Below are 23,952 nucleotides of genomic sequence, written 5' to 3' on the forward strand. Positions count from 1 at the left end.
TGTAGTGCTCAGTGAGATTGTTTGTATTGAGAGAGGGAGGAGAGCGACTGAGTTGATCTTGAAGTTTAGCCTCCAGTAAACCTGGGGGATACGTTTAATGTTTCTGGTTAATATTATGGTTTTGTTGATTTTAGAAGGGGCAGGCTGGGCTAAGGGTGAGATAGAGAACAGCATGAGGTGGTGGTCAGACCAGTCAATAGGGATAATGTTGGAAAGAGATACCCGATTACTGTTAGCAATGATGGCGTCAAGGGTAGCCCCTTTAGAATGGTTGGGGTAAGGCAGAGTGGCTTGAGGTCATTTATCTCAAGGAGGTTATTGAGAAGTTTGATGGTTGGGTCGTCTGGCAAGTTCCATTGAAGGCTAAAGTCTCCTAGAAAGAGGTTTTAGAGTTCGAAAGGGACGATTGTGAAAGAAGTTCAGATATTTCCTCAGCGAAGGGAAGAGGTTCACCTGGAGGAGGATAGATGTTGTGTAGTCATATTGGGGGGGCATCTTGCATTTTAAGTTCTGCTCCAAGGTATTCAAAAGTTTTAAAGTCAGTGTTTTTGGCTATGGATAGCTGGAGTTCATTTTTAAAGATTATTGCTAGACCTACTCCTATTCGTTTAGGTCTGTCTTTTCTAAGGATAGAATAACCAGGGGGAGAGAGTAAGTCTAGGATGGGTGTGGAGTGATCGTTGAGCCAAGTTACCATGAGGAAGGCAAGGTCTTTATCTTCACCAAGGATAGTTTTCGGAAATTTCTGAGGCATGATGAACCGATGAGGGGAAGTTCACAAGCATGCATATCGGGGGCTTGGGGTTAGTTATGGGCGGGGGGCATGAGTGGATAGCGGTAAGTTTGAGGGGGGGATCTGGGCGAACAAGGAGAGGAGACAGTTCTGCTGGTCCCGATAATGACAGGGATGGAGGAATGAGGGTGGGTGGGGTAGATCGGGGTTGGGGTTAGTTGTTCGGAGAGGGTGAGAGTTCTAGGGGGTGACAAGTGGGGAATTGCGGCAGTGGGAGTGAGGTGCTCATGGCGGGTGGAGAGATGGGAGATATGGCCGTCTGTGGGAGGGACTGGCATGGAGAGAGATGGGATAGTTAAAGGGGTAGAGGACATGATAAGGGGAGCAGAGTGGGTGTACGTGGTTAGCGGAGAGGCAGCATTGGTATTAGGGTCATGGGGTGAGTTCAGGTAGGGGGGTAGGGTCAGAGAGGGGAGTGACTGGACGGGCTGGGGGGGAAATTTTGGGGGCAGGAGAAGGGTTAGGAGTGGTTTTGGGGGAGAGGAGTAGGTAGGGACATTTGGTGGGATAGAGTGCTAAAATGCTGTTCAAAGATATTAAGGTTGTGTTCAGAGGCTTGAATGAGGATATTTCCAGTTTTGAAGATGGATATGTAAATTTCACCGTGAAAGGTGGAGGATGGAGTAGTAGAGAGTTTGAAACCGTAGGGAATATTTTTAGAAGTAGCGATTGGGAGATGGCGAAGGAAAGTGCTCTTCCATTTGGAGGGGCGTTTAGAGTAGAAAATGTAGTTCGTTTTTATGGGGGACGTGAGGCTGTGGTAGTTGTCTAAAATTAGGGTTTCAGGATGTCGGATAAGTACTTTATGTTTAAAGTTTTTCTTGGCGTTTTTAGAGAGATGGGGAGGGTAGGGAATGCACCATGAGTTAGGGACATGCCTCGTGAGGGGGGTGTTAAGGGGTGATGTAGTGGGGCAGGTTCAGAACACGGGAGAGGGACTAAGGGGGGACATGATGGACAAACTGGTTGGTGGAGAGGGGGGGAAGAAAAACAAGCATTGGCATAGCCAATAGGTCTCGCCTTTGGAACCTTATAAGTGTTTAGCCATGCAACAGTTGCATAACTAAATACTTATAAGGTCCCAAAAGCGAGACCTATTTGCTATGCCAAGCGGCCCTGCGGGCGCGAAAGTGAAAGTGATCGCGATCACGAAAGTGAAGGTAATCGCGGTAAAGCGCGGCGCGCGCGCGCCCGCGCACCTGCACTGTAGCTCTATGCTGGCCTGGTAGCACTTTTTGGAGCCCTCTCAATAAGTCTCGCCAGACCAGCGCATGCGCTGGATCAGGCGAGACCTAAAAAGGGGGGAAGGAGCGGAATGGAGATATTACGGGGAAAAAGAAATAAGGCGAGAGGAGGAGGAGGATGAGGTTGAGGAGAAAAGGGGGAGAATAATGTAGGAGGGGTGGAGAGATATTTTGTGACGAGGGTGGAAAAGGGAGAGAAAGAGGGGGTGATAAATGTCAGAGGAGTGCAGGGGAGTATGAGGTCAGTTAGGAAGAGGCTTCCTAATAACAGACAACATTTTGAGAATTTGGGAGATCATAAGGGTGTTAGGCGACAATGCTAGATAGGAGTCATGCGTAATTGGAAAATCGTAGTGCTAACCACGGCTGCGAAGGAGTGCCGCAAGCTGCAATGAAGAAAATTGAAAAGGAGGGGGAGGGATCTCGAGGAGGTTAGAGGTTGTAGGGTCATAAGGAGTAAAGTAAACCATATGTTACCGGTGAAAGCCAGGGGGTGTAGGGAGGTAAGGCGCAATGAGTGAGTCTTGATCAATTTACAAACCTATGATCAAGACCTAGAGGAAACATTGCAGAAACATTATAGCGAGTCTTGATCAATGGGAAAGGGGTGGGGGGAGAACGAGAAAGAGGGGGATAGCAACAATAATGAAAAGATCTGCGTGACAATAGTAATAAACACATCAATGAGGAGCAGGGAGATGAAGGTAAAAGTGCACCTGTACGTCTTTTAAAAAAAAATAGGCTATGTAACATATACAAAAATTAAGATATAAGATTTAAAATTATAACCAGAGGAAATAAGGTAAGGGAGACTATAATGAGTGCACGTAGGGCAAAGGTACATACCAAAACTTAGTATCAAATACGGGAACAGAAATGAGGTAAACCATTATGATTGCACATAAACAAAATAATAAATAATTAACACAGTTCACAAAACGTTAAGAGCAGCATACACAATCCAGGGATAAAGATAGCAGAATGAGGTAAGTCAGTGATGATGGGTATATAGATGTAGATAGTAGCGGGTATGTTGGGGTGTGATTAGTATATTGGATTAACAGTATTCTGCAAAATTACAAAATAAACAGTTTTGCGGTAGGCAATCGGTAGGGAAAGGGACTATTTCAAAAGAAGGAGAAACGCAACCAGGGTCAAGCGTATTGGTTATGGCAGCTCCCCAAGTATAGATAGGGGGAATCGCTACATAATACTGATTCAAAGAGGGGAGGGGGGGAACAGGTAATTAACATGGGAGAGGGCGGAGTGTACTTCTATTGAGGGACAGGGATTAGAGGACTTAGGCTAGGCGTGAACATAGTGAGGAGTACTACGAAAGTAGGGGAACCGGTATAATACTCCGGGGAATGCATAAAAGAACACAATTACATCAAAAATAAGAGTACAGCCATGGTAAGACCAGTTTTGGCTTTGTGGGCCCTCATAAGTGGGAGGAGCTTGATATTTATGATACAACGAGCCACATATTAAATATATGCACTTAAAACAGATTTATGGGTCACTATTAAGAAGTACTCAGGGTACCTAAAGCTGAGCTATGCATTATTATTAACCACTATTACGAACATGCTTAGAACACTTTTTCGTAGTGTAAACCCCTCAGTAAGTCCTCTGGGTGCAAGTCTACGCATCACTTTCGCAAAAACAATGCCATCAGACTGTAACCTATCTTTATAACAAAGTATAGAGGGTGCAACAATGTGACTGTAGAGCCTGGTGGTGATCAAGGCTCCTCTCTTTCCATTACCCGTCCTCGAAGCGGAGGAGTTCCACTTCTTCCCTCTACTCGCCTGTTTGATGTCATCAGACTTACCTCAGATGCTACAGACAGGGCACCTCTGTAAAGTTACCACAGTCCTCTCCATCTCCACCCCGATCCTCCAACGCATTAAAATGCTCCCAAAAAATTACAATGAATGAAACTTCACACCATCATCACAAGCAGGTTTTTTCACTTGAAATAGACCAGGAGAATTGTAGAAACAATGCGCTGTTCCTCAGAGGACTAGTGGATTATTTGTTTGTCTATCAACGAAAAATACTATTTCAAACAAACATTTTCAGTGAAGTCCCCAATTCTTGCCAGTAATATTTATGACTGGCTCCTTAAATTGCAACTGACTTTTAATAGTATTTGCTTTTCCTAATATAGCACTTTTCTGGTCTTTCCATGCTCATCTTGTCAACGAAGGAAGGAGGTTGACACATTTTCCTCTCGATTTCCACCTAATTTGGCTAAATTGTTATTGCTAACCACATTCCAATTGTCGGATTTCCTTACCCTACTGGAAAGCACCACCACCCCATAAAGTCTAAATAGAGGTGTAATAGTGTAGGTGCATAGAATTCAATGGTTATCCCACGCTTTGACAGAAAATGAAGCCTTCACAGAGATGTAATAAGAATTCGAGCACAAGGCAATTCCATTCTAAACAAAGAAGAATGGAGTTATAAGGACAACAATGCCTTTACCGGCACTCCCTTCACCCTCACTCAACTTCAAGGACAACGTCAGAGCTGCTGGTCGTGATACTGGTAGTAATGTTTTTGCTACAATAATGCAGATGGGAGATGGCAAAGGAACCGTCAGCTACCTCAGTACCTACTATGTGTAGAACCTTGTTCCTCCTAACATCTTCAGCACTGAACACTTGGGTACGATATCCTCATCAGAGCATACCAAGGGGGACTTCCAGCTTGCCCAGTAGCCACTATGCAGGTTATCTGTATCATTCCTAGAGAAGCACTAAGGGCCTGTAAGATTGGTAGATGGGATACTCCCTCAGAAACGTGACTGTTCCCCTTATTACAAGTGCCATAGGATATAATGCACTTGTAGTATGGCAGATGGGATATCAATCAAGTCTGTGACTGAGTATCTCTGCCGCCAAAATCAAAATATGGCCTTAACTAAGCTTTCTTATTGGCAAGCCTATCTTTATGTGGCCTGCCACCAAGTCGGACACCTGGAAAACTACCTTTGCAGATGCAGATTCTTACATACTGCAAACAGGAAGGCAAGTGAATAATTGGGGACAGTCAGTATGGTCTGGTGTGTTGTTTCCATAGACAATAAGTGACTGCACTGCACCTTGAGCGTTTTCCAAAAACGAGCCTCAATAAATTCTACTTCATTAAGATTGGTTTCCAAAGCAATGGAATTTAAGCCCAATGTGTAAACTAAAACATAGTGAAGGAGGTCTAAACCACAATGAAATATGCACCGAAGACAAGTCCTGTAGACAAGGAAACATCTAATTCCAGATGGTCACTGAAACGCCATAACTTATTTATTTATAGTCCAAACTACATATTGTACACAAAGAAAGATGCCAGAACAAAATTCCTGCAGGCACTATCCTAGAGGAATAAGTATTTGTAGAGTTAAGGATATTTCTGCCTGCCAGAGATTGGCCACAATCCTAGGATTGGCACAGGATACATTAGATAGTATGGGCCTTTTATCACAGCAGATACAATATATATTTTTTAACTTAACAAAGTCATACAGCCTTTACTAGTCTCATCAGTCAGAGAAGGTCCTTAAGCATCACAGTTATTGTTTCACTGGGCTCTGTCATCCATTTACTATTTTCTGAAGGCCAGGATCACAGAGAATTATGTGCACCAGTTGATAAATGTCCTGAGCTCTACAACATCCTTTCAGCATATCACTCTAAATGTGCAATGGTTTATGGTTGGACCATTACTTCCTTATCACGAATTTCCAAAATTCTTGGGGCCACACCTGGGATATTTCCTAAGGTCCAAATGGAAAATGCAACCGTTTTGCGGAAGAGGAAAACTGGCAGCTCCCTTTCACCCCTCCAGCTGGGTTATGCTCATATGGGTATGAGGGTTAGGAGTCAGCCATAACCTGTCAGAGAATCACTTAAACCCTAAAATCAGTACACACATATTATTGGCCATTTACATTAGATAATTATTTATGAAACCCTATTCTTCTACATATTTCATGAAGAAGAACAATAGTGAAAACTATGAACAGCTTATCAAATAATCTGTACAAAAGGTCGAAGGATAGATACTGCGAAATCATACTCCATCAAAAAAATCTGATAAATTGGTCTATTCTTACCAAAATTATAAGGAGCAGATTTACAGCATAGTTGGATTAGTGTGTTAATGTTGAGTCATATCAAGCACTACGCATATCTTTCATGGTGTTAGGCCCAAAGTCAGAACTCAATATTCCAATATCCCTCCAGGGACCAGTCCATGTATGTAACACCTCCACCTATACTGGTTACGCCTTTCTTGTATAAAGTGCAGTATGGAGCGAGGAAGGTTTAGCTTGTGCTCAGCTCCTGTTCTGCCATACCGGATAGTGAACAATACTTCTGCTCAGTGTATAGGAAGTACACCAAAGCTTATTGCTTACTCTTCTATATCCCTCTCCATCCTTCAGTGCAGAACTTAAAGTAATTTATTCTGCCTTTCTGGAGAAAGTTAGCATGAGCCTTGGAAAAAGTAACAATTAAGTACATATTTTGCATAGAAATGAGCACTCCTAAATCTTTAGATCTTTTGCTTCACACACACATTAAAGAATTCACTGCAAATAAAGTGACCATGTTAACATATAGCAAAGCATGTGTTGTATGTAACATTATAAAAACACATTAAGAGCCATAACACACAATACCCATATCGGTATTCCCTAACCAATGATACATCTTTCAGCTCGTCAGAGAAACCAGCCTCTACCATGGCATAATCTGTTCTCACTAGTATACTAGTTGTCCCAAAATTGCTGCATTGTGTTCTGGACCACACATCCTTACTATCCTTAAAAGGGATACTCTAGAGATTTAAAATGCTCTACCTCTTGTGATGGTAACCCATCAAGTTGTTCTTCATGAGTTCAATACTTTTAGAGCTTCTTGCTTTCTAAGTGCTAGTAAAGCATACTGAACCCCTAACGGTACAACTCCATATGGTTCTCCGTCTCTCGCTCTGCCCTACAACCTTGTTATGGTTATCTACACAGGGATTAGTGTTTGATTATGTCCTCAGTAGACTCTGTCTATCGCAATCACGAGCATGTTACCTCCCCTTGTAAACCAAAGATCCCTGCATAAAAGGCTTATTGGCAGTGGAATTGGCAAACTGGAACTTCCACTAAATGGATATATATCTCTATAAACTAGGTGAGTTGTGAAATAGCCTATTGCACTTAAACGAGTAATCACAAAAGACCAATTCAACAGGGCAATTTTGCCTAACCAGGTATGTAGACTCACAAGTATCACAGAGATTCTTCAGGGTTCAGACACACAGCCTAATTTACAAGTGATCTCAAGGCTCTAAATGGGATGGGATATTATGTCAAAGACACAGATGCCCTTTCCACCCAGTTTGGAGAAGCTGGTGTTACTGATGGCAGAGCTGCAACTGACTCTGCCATCTGGGAAACTCTGTTGGTAGACAGGATATCAGTAAAATGGCCTGCTGTTTGGGACAGCCATGTAAACTATGGTAATCTTTGACTGAAAACATCTGTAATGTCCCCAGCGTGCTGGAACAACACTCACAGCATGCTGGGGACATTAGATTATGTTATTCCTGGAAATAGTCAGCTACTTTGATGTACATCTCCAGGAATAACACCAATCGTAGATTTTCTGATCAGTTGAAGTGGATCGGTTTTTGTTTCCCCTGAAGTTGCCTCCGCGATGTGTAAGAAAGTTGCTTCAAAGGGAAATTGCCCAGAGCCAAGGTGGACATGCTTAATTAAGCCATCCTACGTAGAAATGAGGGCCACAGTCATCTTGTTGATACACTGGGTACAAAAACTGATTTAATATGCGGAGCTATAATTCTTCCTCAATAACAGACTACTGGAACAGTTTTGTCCCCTGCATGGTGTACAGACATGATCTCCTGTCCAGACAGCCCAGCTGTATATCTGGTATCCTGACTTTTATATTTTATTCTGGCTCTGGCAGCACACTAATATAAGTATGTGCACAGAGTCCGGGGCTATCCTTGACTATGTGAGGTCCTTGACCTGTGAGGTGAACTGGAGGTGTATCAAGCATCCCCATGTTATGTGAAGAAGACTATTGTCATGTCCTCGGTACAGTGCACAGAGCATTCGCGGCAGCAAAAGTTTTTAGAAGGATCAACAGTATTACCACAAGTTTTTATCTGTGTCACTGGAAGTGAAGCCTACTGGCACCACTTGTGTAAAGTTCCACTTGGATGTGTATGCCATGACCACTGACCTGGTCAGTGTGACTGCTCTCCCCCCGTGCAGCTCCACCACTAAGGGTTGGACCCCTGAGCTCTGTTGCAGGGTGTTTGAGGCTTCTGCCTGCACCTCATCACTTGTGGTCCAGTGGGAGAGCACTCTGCCCTTTTGCTATTCCGCTTCTCTTTTTTTCTTTTTTATCTTTCCATTTTTCTTTCTCGTTCTGTTTCCTTTCCTTTGTGTTTCTTTCCGTTTCCTCTCATTCCTCTTTCTTCTGACCTGTTTTTCCCTCCCCCACTGCTGCCCCCGTGGCCCCTCCCCCTCCATTGTGTCCTTCCAACCTCCCAGTTGACCCGCCCTCCCCCAATCCCTATTCAATGGCGGCCGCTGTGCGGCCGCGCCACGGGCATGCCAAAGGCAAGCCCATCTGCACCAGTCCACGACCAGCGCCATTCACCCTGGTTCTCCGACCCACCTCAGCTATGATTCCAGCACCCTCCACGCTCTCAACCCCAGACGTAGCAATAACTGCCAGGTTTCAATGCCGAGCAACACCCAAGGCCCGATCTCCTGCAGACACTGCAGCTGCACCTTCACCCACCTCTGGACCCCAACAGCAGCCCCCGGCCTGCCAGACGTCACTGCTCACAAACCACTCAATTACATCCTCCTCAACGTGAGCTCCCTAGACAAGCACGCAATAGAAATCTGGGATCTCATCAACACCTACGCACCCCACGTCGCCTTCACAGAAACCTGGACCAACACCAACTCCGTTCCCGATATTGCCACCGCCATTCCGTATGGATACAAGATTCTGCGGAGGGACCACCCCATCCACCCAGGAGGGGGCATCACCATCATCCACAAAAGCACCCTCTGCGTGACGACCACCAGCTTGGACGTCACTATGACCCTCATGGGACACCTCCACTTCGAGATCCAGACCAACTCTCAAAAGACTCTCTGCTGAACCCTACAGGCCACCCGGGCCCCGCTCACCTTTCACCAACACCATCACCATCACCGACCTCATTGCACCCTATGCCCTCGCCTCTACAGACTACATCCTCCTCGGAGACCTAATCTTCCACCTGGACAACCACCACGACCCCAACACCACCTACCTTGTAGAGAGCCTCGGAAACATAGGAATGAAGCAACTAGTTACTGCCCCAACGCACACAGCGGGCAGGACACACACTTGACCCAGTCTTTGCTGAAGGAAACAGCATCTGCTACAGTCACACCACAGAACTCCTGTGGACAGACCCCCACCATATCCACTTCTCCTTCAAAAAAGCCACCGTACAAAAGCACGCCCACTGTTTGGCCAGTAGAAGCTAGAACAATGTCACTGAAACCCAGCTCACCTCCACCCTCATCAGCACCCCACCACCAACTACTCCAGACACACTACACCGTGGCACGCAATCTCCACCGCTGGATCACAAACTGCGCAGACACACTTGCCCCCCTCAAGAAAGCCAGATGAAGACACATCAAGAAAGCAAGCTGGTTCACCTCTGCACTCCAAGAATCCAAATGCTCGGGCCGACGACTCAAAAAGACAGAGGAACAATAAAACCTCAGAAACAAGCACCGCCTATAGAGCAGCCACCACAGCACACCACCATCTCATCAAATCCACAAAGAAGAAATCCCTCCAAGACAGACTTCCTCACCAATGCTCATAAAAGCTAAGAACTCTTCTCCATCATTGAGAAATGCGCCAAATCCTGTAGCGAAACAGACGTCCCACCCTCCCAAGACAACTGCAACAGACTCAGCACATTTTTTTCCTCAAGACTAAGATGATCTACGACAATTTCGATAACCAAGACCTCTGCACCGCTCCAGCATCCCCCCCAGTGACGCCACCCAACAGACCCTGCTCACTTGGACCCCACTCACGACAGAAAACACCATAAAGACCATGAAGATCATCCACTCCAGAGCACCCTCAGACCCCTGTCCACCCCACATCTTCCACAGAGCCGCCACGGCCATCACACCCAAACTGCGCCGAACCGTTAACTGCTCCCTCGAAACAGCCACATTCCCCTATGACTGGAAACATGCCAAAGTCAACGCCCTCCTGAAGAAACCCTCCGCAAACCCAACGGACCTCAAACACTTGAGGCCCATCTCCCTGCTTCCAATCGTGGCCAAGGGCATCGAAAAGGCCATCAACACCCAGCTAACAAACTTCATCGAATCCAACAACGTCCTGGACATCTCCCAATCAGGATTCTGCAACAACCACAGCACTGAGACGGCCCTACTCAATGCTTCCAATGACATCTGTTCCCTCCTCGACCAGGGCCAAACAGCAGCCCTCATCCTCCTGGACCTCTTGGCTGGCTACAACACCGTCTCCCACAGCACACTAGCCACCAGAATCCACAATGCCGGCATCACAATGCCGGCATCCGTGGAAAGGCCATTGGCTGGATATGCTAATTTCTCATTGGCAGAACTCAGCGATTCAGACTCCCGCCCTGCCTCTCAGAACCAAAAGAGACCACCTGTGGAGTGCCCCAGGGACTCTCACTCAGCCCACACTTTCAACGTCTACATGGCCCCCCTCGCAACCATCGTCAGAAACCACGGGCTTGGCATAGTCTCCTACGCCGAAGACACCCAGGTTTATCCTCTCCTTCACCAACGAACCCAACATCACCAGACACAACTTCCAAGAAGGGATCAAAGCCTGGATGAAGAAGAGCTGCCTGAAACTCAACTCCAAGAAAACATAAGTCCTCAACCTTGGGTCCTCCCCCACCACCCGATGGACCATGCATGAAACCTTGGCATCATACTAGACTCATCGCTCACAATGAACCTCCAGATCAACGCTGTATCCTCGGCCTGCTTCAACACCCTATGCATACTCCGAAAAACGTTCAGATGGATCCCTTCCGAAACCAGAAAAACAGTCATGCACGCTCTCATCAGTAGCAGACTGGACTACGGCAACGCTCTTTACGCCAGAATCAACAAAAAACTACTTTGCAAACTCCAGACCGTCCAGAACGCCACAGCCAGACTGATCCTATCCTAGATATATCCCGTCGCAGCCACATCACCCAACACCTCCGCGATCTCCACTGTCTCCCCATTGATAGAAGAACCTTCAAACTCCTCACTCATGCATACAAGCCCTCCACAACACCGGACCAACATACCTGAACAACCACCTCTCCTTCGACGCACCCAAAATACACTTCTGATCAGCTGACCTTTCTCTGGCCATCATTCAACGCATCTACAAGACCAGAACCGGAGGAAAGTCCTTCTCCTACCTAACAGCCAAGTCATGAAAAGACCTCCCCCACTACCTCCGGCAAGCTCCCACACTGCTCCAGTTCAGGAAGGACCTCAAGACCTGGCTCTTCGGATGACCCCAGCACTCAACGGAGCCCCCCTCTCCCCCTGCTCCTTGAGACCCTCGCAGGTGACTAGTTGCGCTTTACTAACTCTGACTGATTGTTTGATACCTTGCACTGGCATCCCTGATTTATGTCAAGTGCATGCGCAGAGCAGGCAACGCGTGGTGGTAAACTGTGTGGGTGACAGAGCCTGATAAATGGGCAAGTAGGATCCATTCTTGATGCTCCTGGACTGATTTAGTATAAGATAGAGAGTCATACCAGTTCTCCCAGACAATGGAAGTGTATTGCCAGAAATCCTGTGGCTAGAAGCAGGAAATCCAGACACTGAAGCAGGGATGGTGGAGACAGCGATACATTTAGAAATTCTAAGCAGCTCCTGATTAGTCTTCCCGAGCCCTACCATTTGGTTGATGGTAGGGGTGAGTCATGGAAAGCAGTTTCTGTTATGTGAAATGAGGAAGTCTGTAGAACAAGCATGCCCTTCTGTTTGCCACCTGATGTCAGCCAAGTGCAGAAACCTCCGAACTTATTGTGCTTGTGTGATTGGTGTTCTGGGCTTCAGACTGACCCGGTGCTACCTGGCATCAATCTACACAACGGCTGTGTTTGGAGGGCAGCCTGAGGATGACACCTGAAAGAGGAACCACGCCAAACCAGTTCTGCAGTTTGAGACAGTGGATCCACATCCCATTTTTAGAATTTGTGTAATAAGCAGGATGCAAACCACCCCACTGTTTTCCACTTCGAAGTCCTAGTGTTCTGCAGAATGCTTAAAAGGCTACAGTTCAACCAGCACTGATGTCTGCCTGACAGCCAATTCCCCAGGGGTAAGAGGATATCTCCTGAAGAGTTTACTATCTACTGGTGGAGCTGTGGATCGCACTGAAGCAGTAGAAGCTTGATTGCCTGCTGAGAGAGTGAAGGAGTCTGAACAGCCTTGCAAGAGGAGTGATTGTCCAAAAGGAGATAGGCCCAGAGTGTCCCTGGTGTCCAAAGAACATACAAAGAGAGCTGACTACCTCAGGGAATGTCAAGACTCATTAGTGTGACAGAGTCTTCATGCTCGCTCGCTGTGGTTCCTGACCGGTACTGCTACAACTTTTGTGATCATTGTATGCCCAAATGGTGGCTACAACTGCTGTAATCATGGTAGACCTGGACAGCGGACACAATTGTCATGAGCATCATAAGCACAGACTAAGGCAACAACTTCTCTGATCATCGTACTGCCAGTTGATGCTGAACCCACCTCCATCCAGATCAGGGCTGCAACTGTCGTGATCGCTACTAGCCCATTCGGCTCTGTGTCTGCCATTGACCCAGGGCAGAGTGATGTTTAGACATCACCACAATTAAAAGACTGTCCTGGTGAATCTGCTGCTGTGCCGAAGATGCAGCTTCAGAAAACTAAATAAGGGAGGGCACCTTGTCTGACACAGCCAGTACCCAGCTACCTTGTAAACTGCTAACCACAAACCCCAAAGCAGATGGGGAGGGGCAAACCAAGAGTGAGGGTTCAATCTTGTGTATACCCAATACACCAAAGGGGGTAAGACTTGATGAACAAACCTGAACTGAGCAGCTAACAAGCAGTACCTGTGCTGATTTCCAAAGCAGGCGGGGGAGCACCAGAAAGAGGGCAACTGGGAGTGACAAAAAAGGAGGATCAGGGGATGTAGCACCAAAAAGGAGAATAGCACCATGGGGCACTACCTGGTATAGCTAATTGAACTGTATACTAGTTACTACAACTGTGTAATTAAAAGTACTTTTTTCAGAAAAAATAAACCTTGGGCTGAATATTATAGTTATTGTCTCTGTTGGTTAATTGTTCAGTGCTGAGCTTGACCACCTCACACTACATCGCTGCACAGCCTGGGACTGCTCACCCCACTACCCTGTGTATCTAGTGTAGAAATTGTTGTACTTGGCCATGTCTACAAAGCGATAGTAGGATGGGTCCCAAGACACCAATGGCAAATGACCTAAACTATCCATGGTTGAGGCCCAGTAGCCCCTGCCCGCCCTGTGGCTCACCAAATGGTGTCTGACGCAGGTACAGCAACTACATTTGTAGAAACTACTATTTCAGAAAGAGAAATTCTCTGTTTGCTGAAAAGATTATTACGTATCAATTACACTTAGAAGCTGCATGCTACCTAATAAAATAAAAAATATATAACTTACCAAACCGCAGGTTTTAAGTCTGTAATTGTTTCTTCGGGAAAGAAAAAGCAGTTACTGTGGACCGACTGAAGCATCTCAGAAGAAATTGTTTTTGTTACATCATAATAATGGCCAAACCTTGAAGTTGTTACTGGAGTGACCTGTAAAATACAAATGTATTGTTATTTTTGTCCCTTTTTTGTTGATACCTAATAGGCCGTACATGTATTATCATAGTACCTTCAAATGGAGATAACGTTGTGGCATTAACACCTGGGTAAATCCCCACATAGGAAGCAAGAAATAAACCTAGACCAGTAAACACACAATACAATCTATTTTCATGTGGGAGTCCTCCTAGAGCAATGTTTTTAATTCCAAGCAAAAGAGCTACTAGGTCCCATTTTGTTTTTGCATATTTCGGAGAAGGAAGTTTGCTTGTCCCTAATCAGTGCTAAGTACTATCCACACCAAGTTATTTCAAGTAGTGATATGGTATACTGTGAGGCATCTATACCAGATGCTAACTACAGCTGTGTAGTAGCAAAAATGAGTCATTGGTAAGAGCCAGCCTAGGTGAAGGAGGAAGACTCAGGCTGTAGGGTAACCAAGTTTAGTTCCCACATTAGAACTTGCAGGCTGCAATAAATCTTATCATAGATGCCAAAGGAGTGCCAAAGAGATACCACCTGAAGTTGCCTGATGTTATCACCACCACTATGTCATAAGCTGCAATGTGGTTGACATTTAGGAGGTTGACTGGCAATGGATTAACTCTGATAGAAACCTGTGAAGAAGAACTGGAATCCTGGCTTATTGACATGGAAGGTATATAGCATGTAAGAAAGAAAGCAAACTGAGGCATCACAAACGGTCAGCTTTGTTTCCCATATTCAAGCGTTTCTCCTAATAAACTGCATTACACTATTAACAGGTCTAAGCCATTAACACTGATGACATATGAAGTCACATTGAGTTAGAACATGCTCAAAAGAAGATCAGGAAAATGAATGCCTAAGCCAGAGCACTATGAGGAGGTTCTTTAAGAAGGCTGTGTAGGGGGGATATGAGGAGTTTCTGTTTAGAAGGCAGTGTAGGGGGGGAAGTAAGCAGATTTCTTTAGTGGATATGGTGCACCAGAGGTGGACGTTTTCACTGCATGTCATAGTGAATACTGTGAGAAAGTGGATTATTAGTTAGAGTGGATGGTAGTCCACCACAAGTACTAATGTCACTATCCTGGTTAGGTCCAGTAAGGGGTTCAGTAATTTAAACATAAGTTCGGCCCTGGTAGCTATGGCACAGAGCAGACAGGCTTAACTTAAGAAAATGTGTAAAGCATTAACAAACACTGAAACAGTTAATAAGTAGAAGATATGTTAAAGCCCCCTCAGACCTTCACGGCTGCCTCTCCGAAGTCCACCGATGGATGAATCTTTCATCATTGAAATTGAACGGGTCCAAGACAGAGATACTGTTGATGGGCCACAAGGGGCCCTCCCTGCCACCTCACCTTTGGCCTAGCTGCCTAGGTAATCCTCCCGCACCCAAGGACGAGGTCAAAAGCCTAGGTGTATGGATCGAGAAGGACATGAGCTTTAAAACTCAGGCAAAAAGGACGGCAGGGACATGCTTTGGCCTACTCAGAGCCTGCAGGAAGATCTTTCCCTTGCTCCCCGAAACCGCAAGGAGGCTCCTCATCCAGGGTCTAATTCTGGCAAGATTGGACTACTGTAACGCCATCTACTTGGGAGCCCCCGAAACCACCCTTAACACCCTGCAGAAAGTCCAAAACGCCGCCGCCCGCCTACTTACGGACACACCGGCAAGATCCTCTGCTAGGCCAGCGCTCAAGTCTCTCCACTGGCTCCCAGTCAGAGAAAGGGTGGTCTTCAAGGCCCTCTGCCTGGCCCATAAAACCCTCAACAATAATGGCCCTCCCCTTCTGAAAGAACTCCTAATTCCCTACAAAGCGGAGAGAGATCTCCGTTCTAGTGGAGAAAATCTGATCTCGGTTCCCAGAGTCAAAAAGGCCAGGACCGGTGGCCGTCGTTTTTCGGTCCACACGGCCAAACACTGGAACCGCCTACCACGGAGACTCAGGACAGAACTGAACTACCTCCAGTTCAGAAAAACTCTAAAGACTCTTCTTTTCCCACAAATATAATCCCGTCAGTCGGCAGAAACCTTTGGAGATTCAGGTTTAGCGCTGGGATGCTCTCTGAGTTACTACGCGCTTTATAAAACTATTAAATAAATAAATAAATTAAATAAATAATAAATAATGAACAAAACAACACCAAAACAACAAAAATCCAATAAGGGAAACCAGAGACATGAATTTTTAACATTTTATATAGAAAATTGTGACAAAAAGCGCCCAACAGCAGACCGGTCTCGCTAGACCTGGGACAAGGGTATGGTTTAACGCAAGCTGTGATGGAGCACGGATCGTATACAGAGACCAAGTTAGTCCTAGTTGGAGGGTTTATCGTCTGACTTAGTCTCTGAAATTGAAGTAAAAAATCCTCAGCAGGAATAGGCAGAAGGCTGTGGCTCAGATGGATTCCACAAGGTCAGCTAGTCATGGAACAAAGTCCCGGTGAAGCTGCTGACTTTAGCAGGAAAGCTCAGATCGGGATAAATTCAAAATTTGTGCCCAAGGAAGGTCCCTCACCAGACAGATGCGTTTGGTGTCTTCGCCCGATGAAGATTTCTAGCTTTGAACTTATTCACGTTTTGGGGCTGAGATTCCTCCAGAGGGGCAAAGCTGCAATCTGAAGCCAAACAGGGCTCCATGAGGCTAGATGTCTTCTTTGCAACGTTCAGGCTGAAACAGATTTGCTGCTGCTGAAAAGGTCTGAGCCGGAGCAACCTGAATCTTTGGCCCAGTGGCAACGCACCTTCGTTAAATTGACTTGGAAGATTGGTTGCGGTCTTCTGTCAGCTCTCCAGGCAAACATCTTTCAAGAAGTTTCTAAGTCCCAGATTTTAGGGTTAGGCAGAAAGAGTACACTCTGACACTTATTTGAAGGCCCAAGGACTTTAGGGACAACACTTAGTGGTCAGTACTCACTTCCACTTCAGTTGAAGCCACCAGCAAGGTCCAAGGCAGATCCATTTGGAACTGATTAGCTGGGTGTGAGAAAGTGGCTCTGTATATACTGTTCCCAAATAGGTACAGGGTGTACAGAGGCTAAAGTTAGATATAACCTTACTCTCTAAAGTGGTAGCTTGGTCGAGCAGTAAGGCAGTATCAGAGGACAGTGTAAAGCATTTGTTGCACACACTCAGTCAGCAAATGGTCTCACACACTCAATAACTGAACTCTAGGCCAATGGTTTATATATAAAAAATATATGCTTGTTTTATTTTAGAACCAACAATAGGTATTAAAATATACTTTCTCAGAATGAGATGCTTTAAATAAATACTTTTGCAATATGCAATTGACTTTTGTAGAAAGTTACAAGTGGTTGCAATAGGCAACACAATTCTAAACACAATAATGCATTGAGTTCAATGGAAGTTTCAAGTTATTTGCCGCAGATTACTTTTAGGATTACTTTTGGAATTCCAGGACTGGATCCTAGATTCAGTCCTGGGTCAGTACTTGGAATCAAGTGATAAAAGTCGACTTAATTACTGTGATGATTTTTAGACAGTATTTTGCTATTTTAAAAGTTAACACAGAAAATATTTCATAGAAAACAGTCAATGATTCCCTATGGCAGAAAATTCAAGTGGCAGGTATAGTATGTTCTCGTTACTTTTGTAATCCAGTACTGGGTGCCTAGCCTCAGTACTGGGACCTTTATCCAAAACAGATAAGTAATTACGTTTTCAGATACTATACGATTTTTAAAGAATAGTTAAAGATTGCAGAAATTGACACAGAGGAAATTTCACAGAAAAACAGTCAATGATTTCCTATGGGAGAAAATTGGGTTACTGGTAAGTACAGTTGTAAGTATTTTTCAGAGTCAGTGCTGGGCACCAAGATCCAGCACTGGGAGCTCACCTAAGAGCAGGTGAGTATTTTCGTTTTCTTTACTCGGCTGATTTTTGGTGAATATTTTAAGTTTTGAAAAGTCCACACTCACAAGAAATTTCAGGAAAAGACAGTCAATGTTACCCTATAGAGAAAATTGAGTTATCGGTTTAAAGGTAAGTACTCGACTGGCAGAGTTAAGGTTCTGGGCATAGACTCAGGGGTCTCCCAGGGTCAGGTAGGTACAGTTGGTTCAGCCTCAGCGGCACAAGGGCGGCCGGGTGCAGAGATAGTTAGGCCCAATGTTATCCTATGAGAGGTAGGGGGGCCTTGGTTGGTGGCTGCTGACTAGCAGGCCACACGGCTGTGGGAGCTGGGCTCCTGGTCACTTACTCAGGGCAAGTGGAGAAGTAGATAGGTGTAGAGGTTGCACTACCAGGGCCACTCGGGCGGCTGGGTGCAGGGTGCTTTTGAGCCTTCGGGCGCTCAATTGATTTCAATGGGAGATCTCCGGTTTAGAAAAAGACTGCAAGCTCGGGGACGAAGATTCTTCAGGTGTCACCACCACTTCGAGAGGTGAATTGGGTAGTTGGAGGATAGGTAGGTACCCCGGGATTGGGCACAGGGGGCCGCGGGGCGCCGGGTGCAGGGGTGCCTTTTGGTGTCGGGAAATCTTACCCTCTGTTGATCGCGGTTGGGGGAGCACCTTGTTCTGAGACTGCAGGCTTCTTCAGGAGTGTCGAGGGAGGTCCTTGGGTGCCGGACTCGGGGTCACAGTCGCCGTGGGGTCGTCCTCGTGCTCTTTGTTCACTCCGGCACAGGCCAGGCTTGGGTGGTGCAGAGTGTGCTGGGTTCGCGGTTCCGGGCTGCTGCTAGGGATTAGAAGTAGATTTTGAGTAGAGCCTCTACTCATGGGATTCCCAGGGGTTTAGAGTCAAAAGGTAGCCAGGCCCTCCGGGGTTTGTGAGGTTGCTGGCCACAAGAGATGCCGGGTTGGAGCAGGAGCAGGTTCGAGGGTCGACAGGCCGTTAGGGCTGGGGCCAAAGTAGTTGGTGTCTTCCTCTTCTTAGCAGCTGCAGGGCGGGTCTTCTTTCTTCTAGCTTTTCTTCGGATTTTGGAATCTGGAATCTGGGGAAGGAAGGTTCAGGGTGCCCCTAAATACTAGATTTAGGGGCGTTACAGGTAGGTGAAGGGAATGGACCAATGGGTCCCTGTCCTGGGGTGGGTACACCCCCTATCTTGCCTCTCTCCTGTGGGAGGGGGGCAGTAGCCTAATCCTGATTGGGCAGGGCTCCCCATCTTCAAGATGGCGAGAGCCCGGGTATGTGCTTCACCTCGCCTCCCCCACCTGAGGGGTGGGGTTGGCATGCTGGCACATCCCCTGTCCTTATTTGGGGTTTCCGGCCAAGCTTCCCGCAAGAGTGGGGGGTTGCAGTGGCCTGGGGAAGCTCACAGAGGCGGCATGCCTTTAAACTTCCCCCTGCCCACCCCGAGGGGGGAGATTTAGCACCTCGCCCAGGATGTGCATTGTTGCAGACCCAGGAGAGCAGGGGCTCTCCTACCCAAGGGTCCAGCAACATGTCTGCTGTGTGGCAGCCTAGGCAGCCTCAGAACAGACGTGGATTGTAGGTTAGGTTTCAGGGGGCCTCTCTAAGATGCCCTCTGTGGTGCTTGGTACATTAAATCCCACACTGGCATCAGTGTGTGTTAGAAGGTGGTTCTGACACTATGGGCCGCCCGGATTTTTCGCTTTTTGAGCACCTAATTGTTGAGCTTTTACTGTGGGGGAGCCTCATAAGTTGGGACTCACCCACAGTGAACTCAGGATGTAAGAGACTGCATGGGGATTTTACTGGTGTTCCCCTGGCTTGATCAGGCCACTGCGCAGCAGCTGGAGTAAGGGACACCGGGCTGCTTACATGCAGACACGTGTGTACGTGCGTGTGCACACGTGTACGGGCTGCGCTGGGGAGATTTCTAGCGTGCGCAGTCCAGGAGCAGCTACAAAGTGAATGGTGTGGCAGGACTTATGCAGTATTGGGTGGTGACATGGAATAGGCTTTATACGCTGGAAAGAAACATGCCAGGGAAAGTCAGTGTGTTTTACTGTGTTTTCACTTCATTATTCCCCTAAGGGAATGTGGGGCCCATGGCTAGATTAACTTCCGTTAGGCCTACAGATTCCAGACACGCACTTAAGTCCAATGTAGCGAATGTGAAAATAAGTATTCTGCAGAGTCCAAAGTCATATTTGTACTGCTTTTGGGTCATCCAGAACTGTCATATTTCTCTGAGCCAGCCATGACCAGACCCAGGTTGAGGGCTGACCTCAGCTGGATGGATTGATAACCTTTCTTCCACAAGCGAGGGCCTCCTCTCCACGAAGAGAAGATGGGTGGGGCTACAGGCCAATCCATCAACCGCTGTCGCTGGGTGCCAGGCACCAGGCTGCACCAAGGAGGGAAGGCAGCTTGGGGGGAAGGTGCTTCCGAGACATGTGGCCGAGACCCTGGATGACGCCATTTTGAACAAACCCAGAGGCTGGACAAGAAGGAGGGAGCAGGGGCAGGAAAGTGATGTGTCGCTGTTTGATAGGACCAACAGGGACTTCCTGCCAGCCCCCTACTCAACTTTTAAAAAGTGCTTGCACAGGAAGAGAAGCTCTCTGGGGTGTGGTCGGCTGAGGCTGAAGGTGCTGGAGCCTGGCTGTCCCTAGGACCCTATCAGCACCAGAAGAAGAGCCCAGGACTGGTGCACAGAAGCAGGGGCCTCTATGCAGGGAGAAGAGAGGCCCAGAAGGAGAGCCTGGCGAAAGGCTGGCGCAGGGAGCCAGTGAAGACAGCACCCTGCTGAATCAGAGACCCTGAGGGCGGAGGAGAGTGTTCCCAGTGGCTGGGGCTGGTAAAGAGGAGCATGAAGCGCTCCATAATGCCTCGCCAGGCATTTGGAAATCTGCTGTTTTGGTGCTTTGTGGCCCCCAGAGCAGGGGGGTCACCCTCACTTGTGAAAAGGTGCTTGGGGAGCTGCTGGAGGAGCGCAGTCTTTCCCCTCCCCCCCCCCCTCCCCCCCAGCACGAAGAAATCTTCCATTTTGGTGCCTGGTGGCCCCCAGAGGAGGGGGTCACCCTCATGTGTGAAAATGGGTGCAGGGGGGCTGCAGGAGCACCGCAGTCTCCCCCAGCATAAAGAAGAACAGTCCACCCATAAGTTTCACGGGGCATCTGATAGAATAACCCCTCAAGGGCTCAGCCAGCCTTTAACACCTTCTAGGCTGGAACTTATGTTCTACAGCTGAGGGTGTACTATGAAGTGCATCATGGAGTGAAGGGCTGAGTTGGGGATGTCTGGAGAAGGGAATCCCCTGGAGGTGAAGTGGTGTAATTGCACCGAAATGCATTTACTATTGGTTATTTCTTTTTAGGTGGACTGGAAGTCACATGTGTAAAGTGAAGTACCTGTGTAAGGTGATGTTAAGGTAAATGGAGTTATGTTGCTGGACCTTCCTGCTAGGGGGTCTGGTTGTATTTACGTAATCCCATGCTTTTACCTGTGATTCCTTTTAAAGTGAAGAGTCGCACTGCAGGAGAAGTGTAGTTGCCAGGAGTACTTCCTGTCACATGTGTAAGGAGATGTCATAAGCCAAGTGGGGCTATGTTGCCAGACAGTCCAGCTAGGGTTTCTGGCTGTATATGCGCAATCCTGTGATTTCATCTGTGATGCCCTTAGGGGCTGTAATTGCAATGCAGTCAAATGAGGAACCAAGGTGATGAGTACTGTCATTCTAAAGTGTGCGTAAACATGGATTCTTGCTGCTGCACTTAGGTGAAGACCCCAGACTGCTAGCCCTTAAGATATAGAGGTGCATACTGTATGGTCAGTAGGAGATGCTCAGTCAGGGTCATGTGTCACCAAGGCAGGTTTACCCCTTTTTAATGCTTGTTGAGCTAATAGGGTGGGTCGCCACTGGTATGGTGCCAGTGCGCAGGGCCCTCGCTCCTGGTTATGTTCAACTAACTGCATTGGGGCAAGTTGATGTGCATACATGGGAGTGGTGGTACTAGACCCCACCCCCCCTGCGGGAGGGGTGGATATGTTATGCAATGTCACAAAGTAATTCCAACAGCTTATGTATATTTGTAAATTGGTGCATAGTTTTGAGTAGTGTGTGTGTTTAATAAATGTACTCTTACTTTTATAACGCTAAGTACAGACTGGACAATCAATTATTGAGTGTTATTTTTGTGCACCTGGAAATGGCGATTACTAGCCCACACCACCTCCCTTGAGTAAGCCTCAGACTGCTCTGCAACGCTACCCTCTGAGAGTCAGGCGCTACAATTGGGTGTTTGGTTCCCAGTGAAGGACAAATGTAGTCATGTTATTTGTGCAGGCCTCACAGATGCTGCCTCGTTTTCCAACAGTGTGGATTTAATGTGCTGAGCAGTTTGATACCAAACTTCTCAGTCTTCAGTGCTGCCATTATGGTGCTGTGGAGTTCGTGTTTGACAAGCTCCCAGCACCATGTACTCTTAAAGGGCAGCACTGCACTTACAGGGCCCAGGAATGGACCTGGGTACTGTAGGGGCACAGGGCTCCTGTCTCTGTGCCCACACCACTGGCATAGGTCACCCAGCTAGAGGGGTGGCTGATGTATGCCAGGGCAGTGTAGGTTGTGGGCATGGCACACAGGGATGTGTGCCATGTCGTCTCTCTGTTTTGTCTTGTACCTCAGCCAGCCAGTGCAGTGTGCGTGTGTTAGGGTACAGGGCCTCGAAGGGTGGCACAATGAGTGCTGCAGCCCTAAGAGGCCTTCCTTGGTCACAAGGCCCTGGGTACCTAGGGTACCACTTACCAGGGGCTGACATGTGGCCAGGGTTTGCCAATTTGGTTTTGAGGTTTTTGTTTTAGGGAAGGAACATAGGCGCTGGGCACCTGATTGGCAGGAGTCCAGGGAACACTCAGTCAAAGTACATTCAGTAATTCAGCAAAAAGTGGGGGCATACCATGCAAGAAAGATGGCACTTTCTCACACTGGGCTCTTCAGGAAAGTGGGCTTATTTCAGCTTTTGTGCCCCAGTAGCTTAACAGGAGGTGAGCCAACTTCTTAGACCTCTCACACACAGCTCAAGCACAACAGTCATACCCTGTTAGAAATGGGATGTTTGGCCGGCTAGGGCATGTGCCAAAGTCGGGCAGAAACCACCACTCCAGTCAGGATAAGGGAGTTACACTCATAAAATAACCCCTGCTCACCCCCTTGATAGCTTGGCACGAGCAGTCAAGCTTATATTGGAGGCAGTGTGTAAAGCATTTGCACATAACCAACAGTAATACAGTGTACGCACTACAAAAGGACACCACACCAGTTTAGAAAAATATCCAATATTTGTATATACTTAAGACAAGACCAAAAACGATAAAAATCCACAATACAGTACTTAAAAATCTTCAGTTATCAAAAATGCTTGAAAAATAGTTCCTTGATGTCGATGACTCCGTCCGGGGCTATCACGGTGTCGTGAACAAATAAATCCAAACAGTTCTGGCTGACCGCAGCATTGCGGGCCAGCTGCGGTGTCGGAAAGACCTGCAAACAGTATCTTTAAAAAATGCAGGGCGTCGGCGAACTCTCGTTAAGCTTCCGAAAGCACAGCATTTGCAGGCGTCTGTTCCAGAGGTAGTCGGGACCGTTGCAGATCAAACTCCTCTCTGATGAAGTCAGGAGCGCTGGCGTCGGCAGGCTTAGAGTGCTGCGGTGCGAAGTGCAGCGTTGCAGCATGCAGTGGCCTCAGGTCGCAGTGCGAACAGCAGTTCGTGGCGGCGTCTGATGGCATCGTCAGTAAGACCAGTGTTGCGGTGCGAAGTGAATGCGGTGCTCGTCACGGTGCTGGCAGGTCACGTTGCAAGCAGCGTCGTTGTCGTTGTAGAAGCGTTGTCGTCGGCTGACGAACTAGAGTTGATGGCGCCGTTGTCAGTAGGCCAAGGCTGCAGTGCGGGATGAGGGAGGTGAGTTGTGTAACTTTACGAGTGGTGCCCTCGAACTATGGTGCAAGCAGCGGCATAGATTTCAGTGTGGAGCGGCATCATCGGGAATACCAAGGCGTCGTCGTGAAGCGAGGCGGTGCGGAG

At 47.3% G+C, this 23,952-nt stretch overlaps 1 protein-coding gene across 1 annotated transcript in view; it reads right to left on the minus strand.

Annotated features, from left to right (window-relative positions):
• The window catches only part of ELP4 (elongator acetyltransferase complex subunit 4), a 1,288,954-nt gene that overhangs the window by 766,133 nt on the left and 498,869 nt on the right, over positions 1-23,952 (minus strand). The window contains exon 5 of the mRNA XM_085648284.1: positions 13,855-13,994. Coding sequence (XP_085504410.1) covers positions 13,855-13,994 — 140 coding nt within the window. The remainder of the gene's footprint in view (positions 1-13,854; positions 13,995-23,952) is intronic.

Source organism: Triturus cristatus, chromosome 3_2, assembly GCF_964204655.1.
Source record: "Triturus cristatus chromosome 3_2, aTriCri1.1, whole genome shotgun sequence".
Lineage (NCBI taxonomy): Eukaryota > Metazoa > Chordata > Amphibia > Caudata > Salamandridae > Triturus > Triturus cristatus.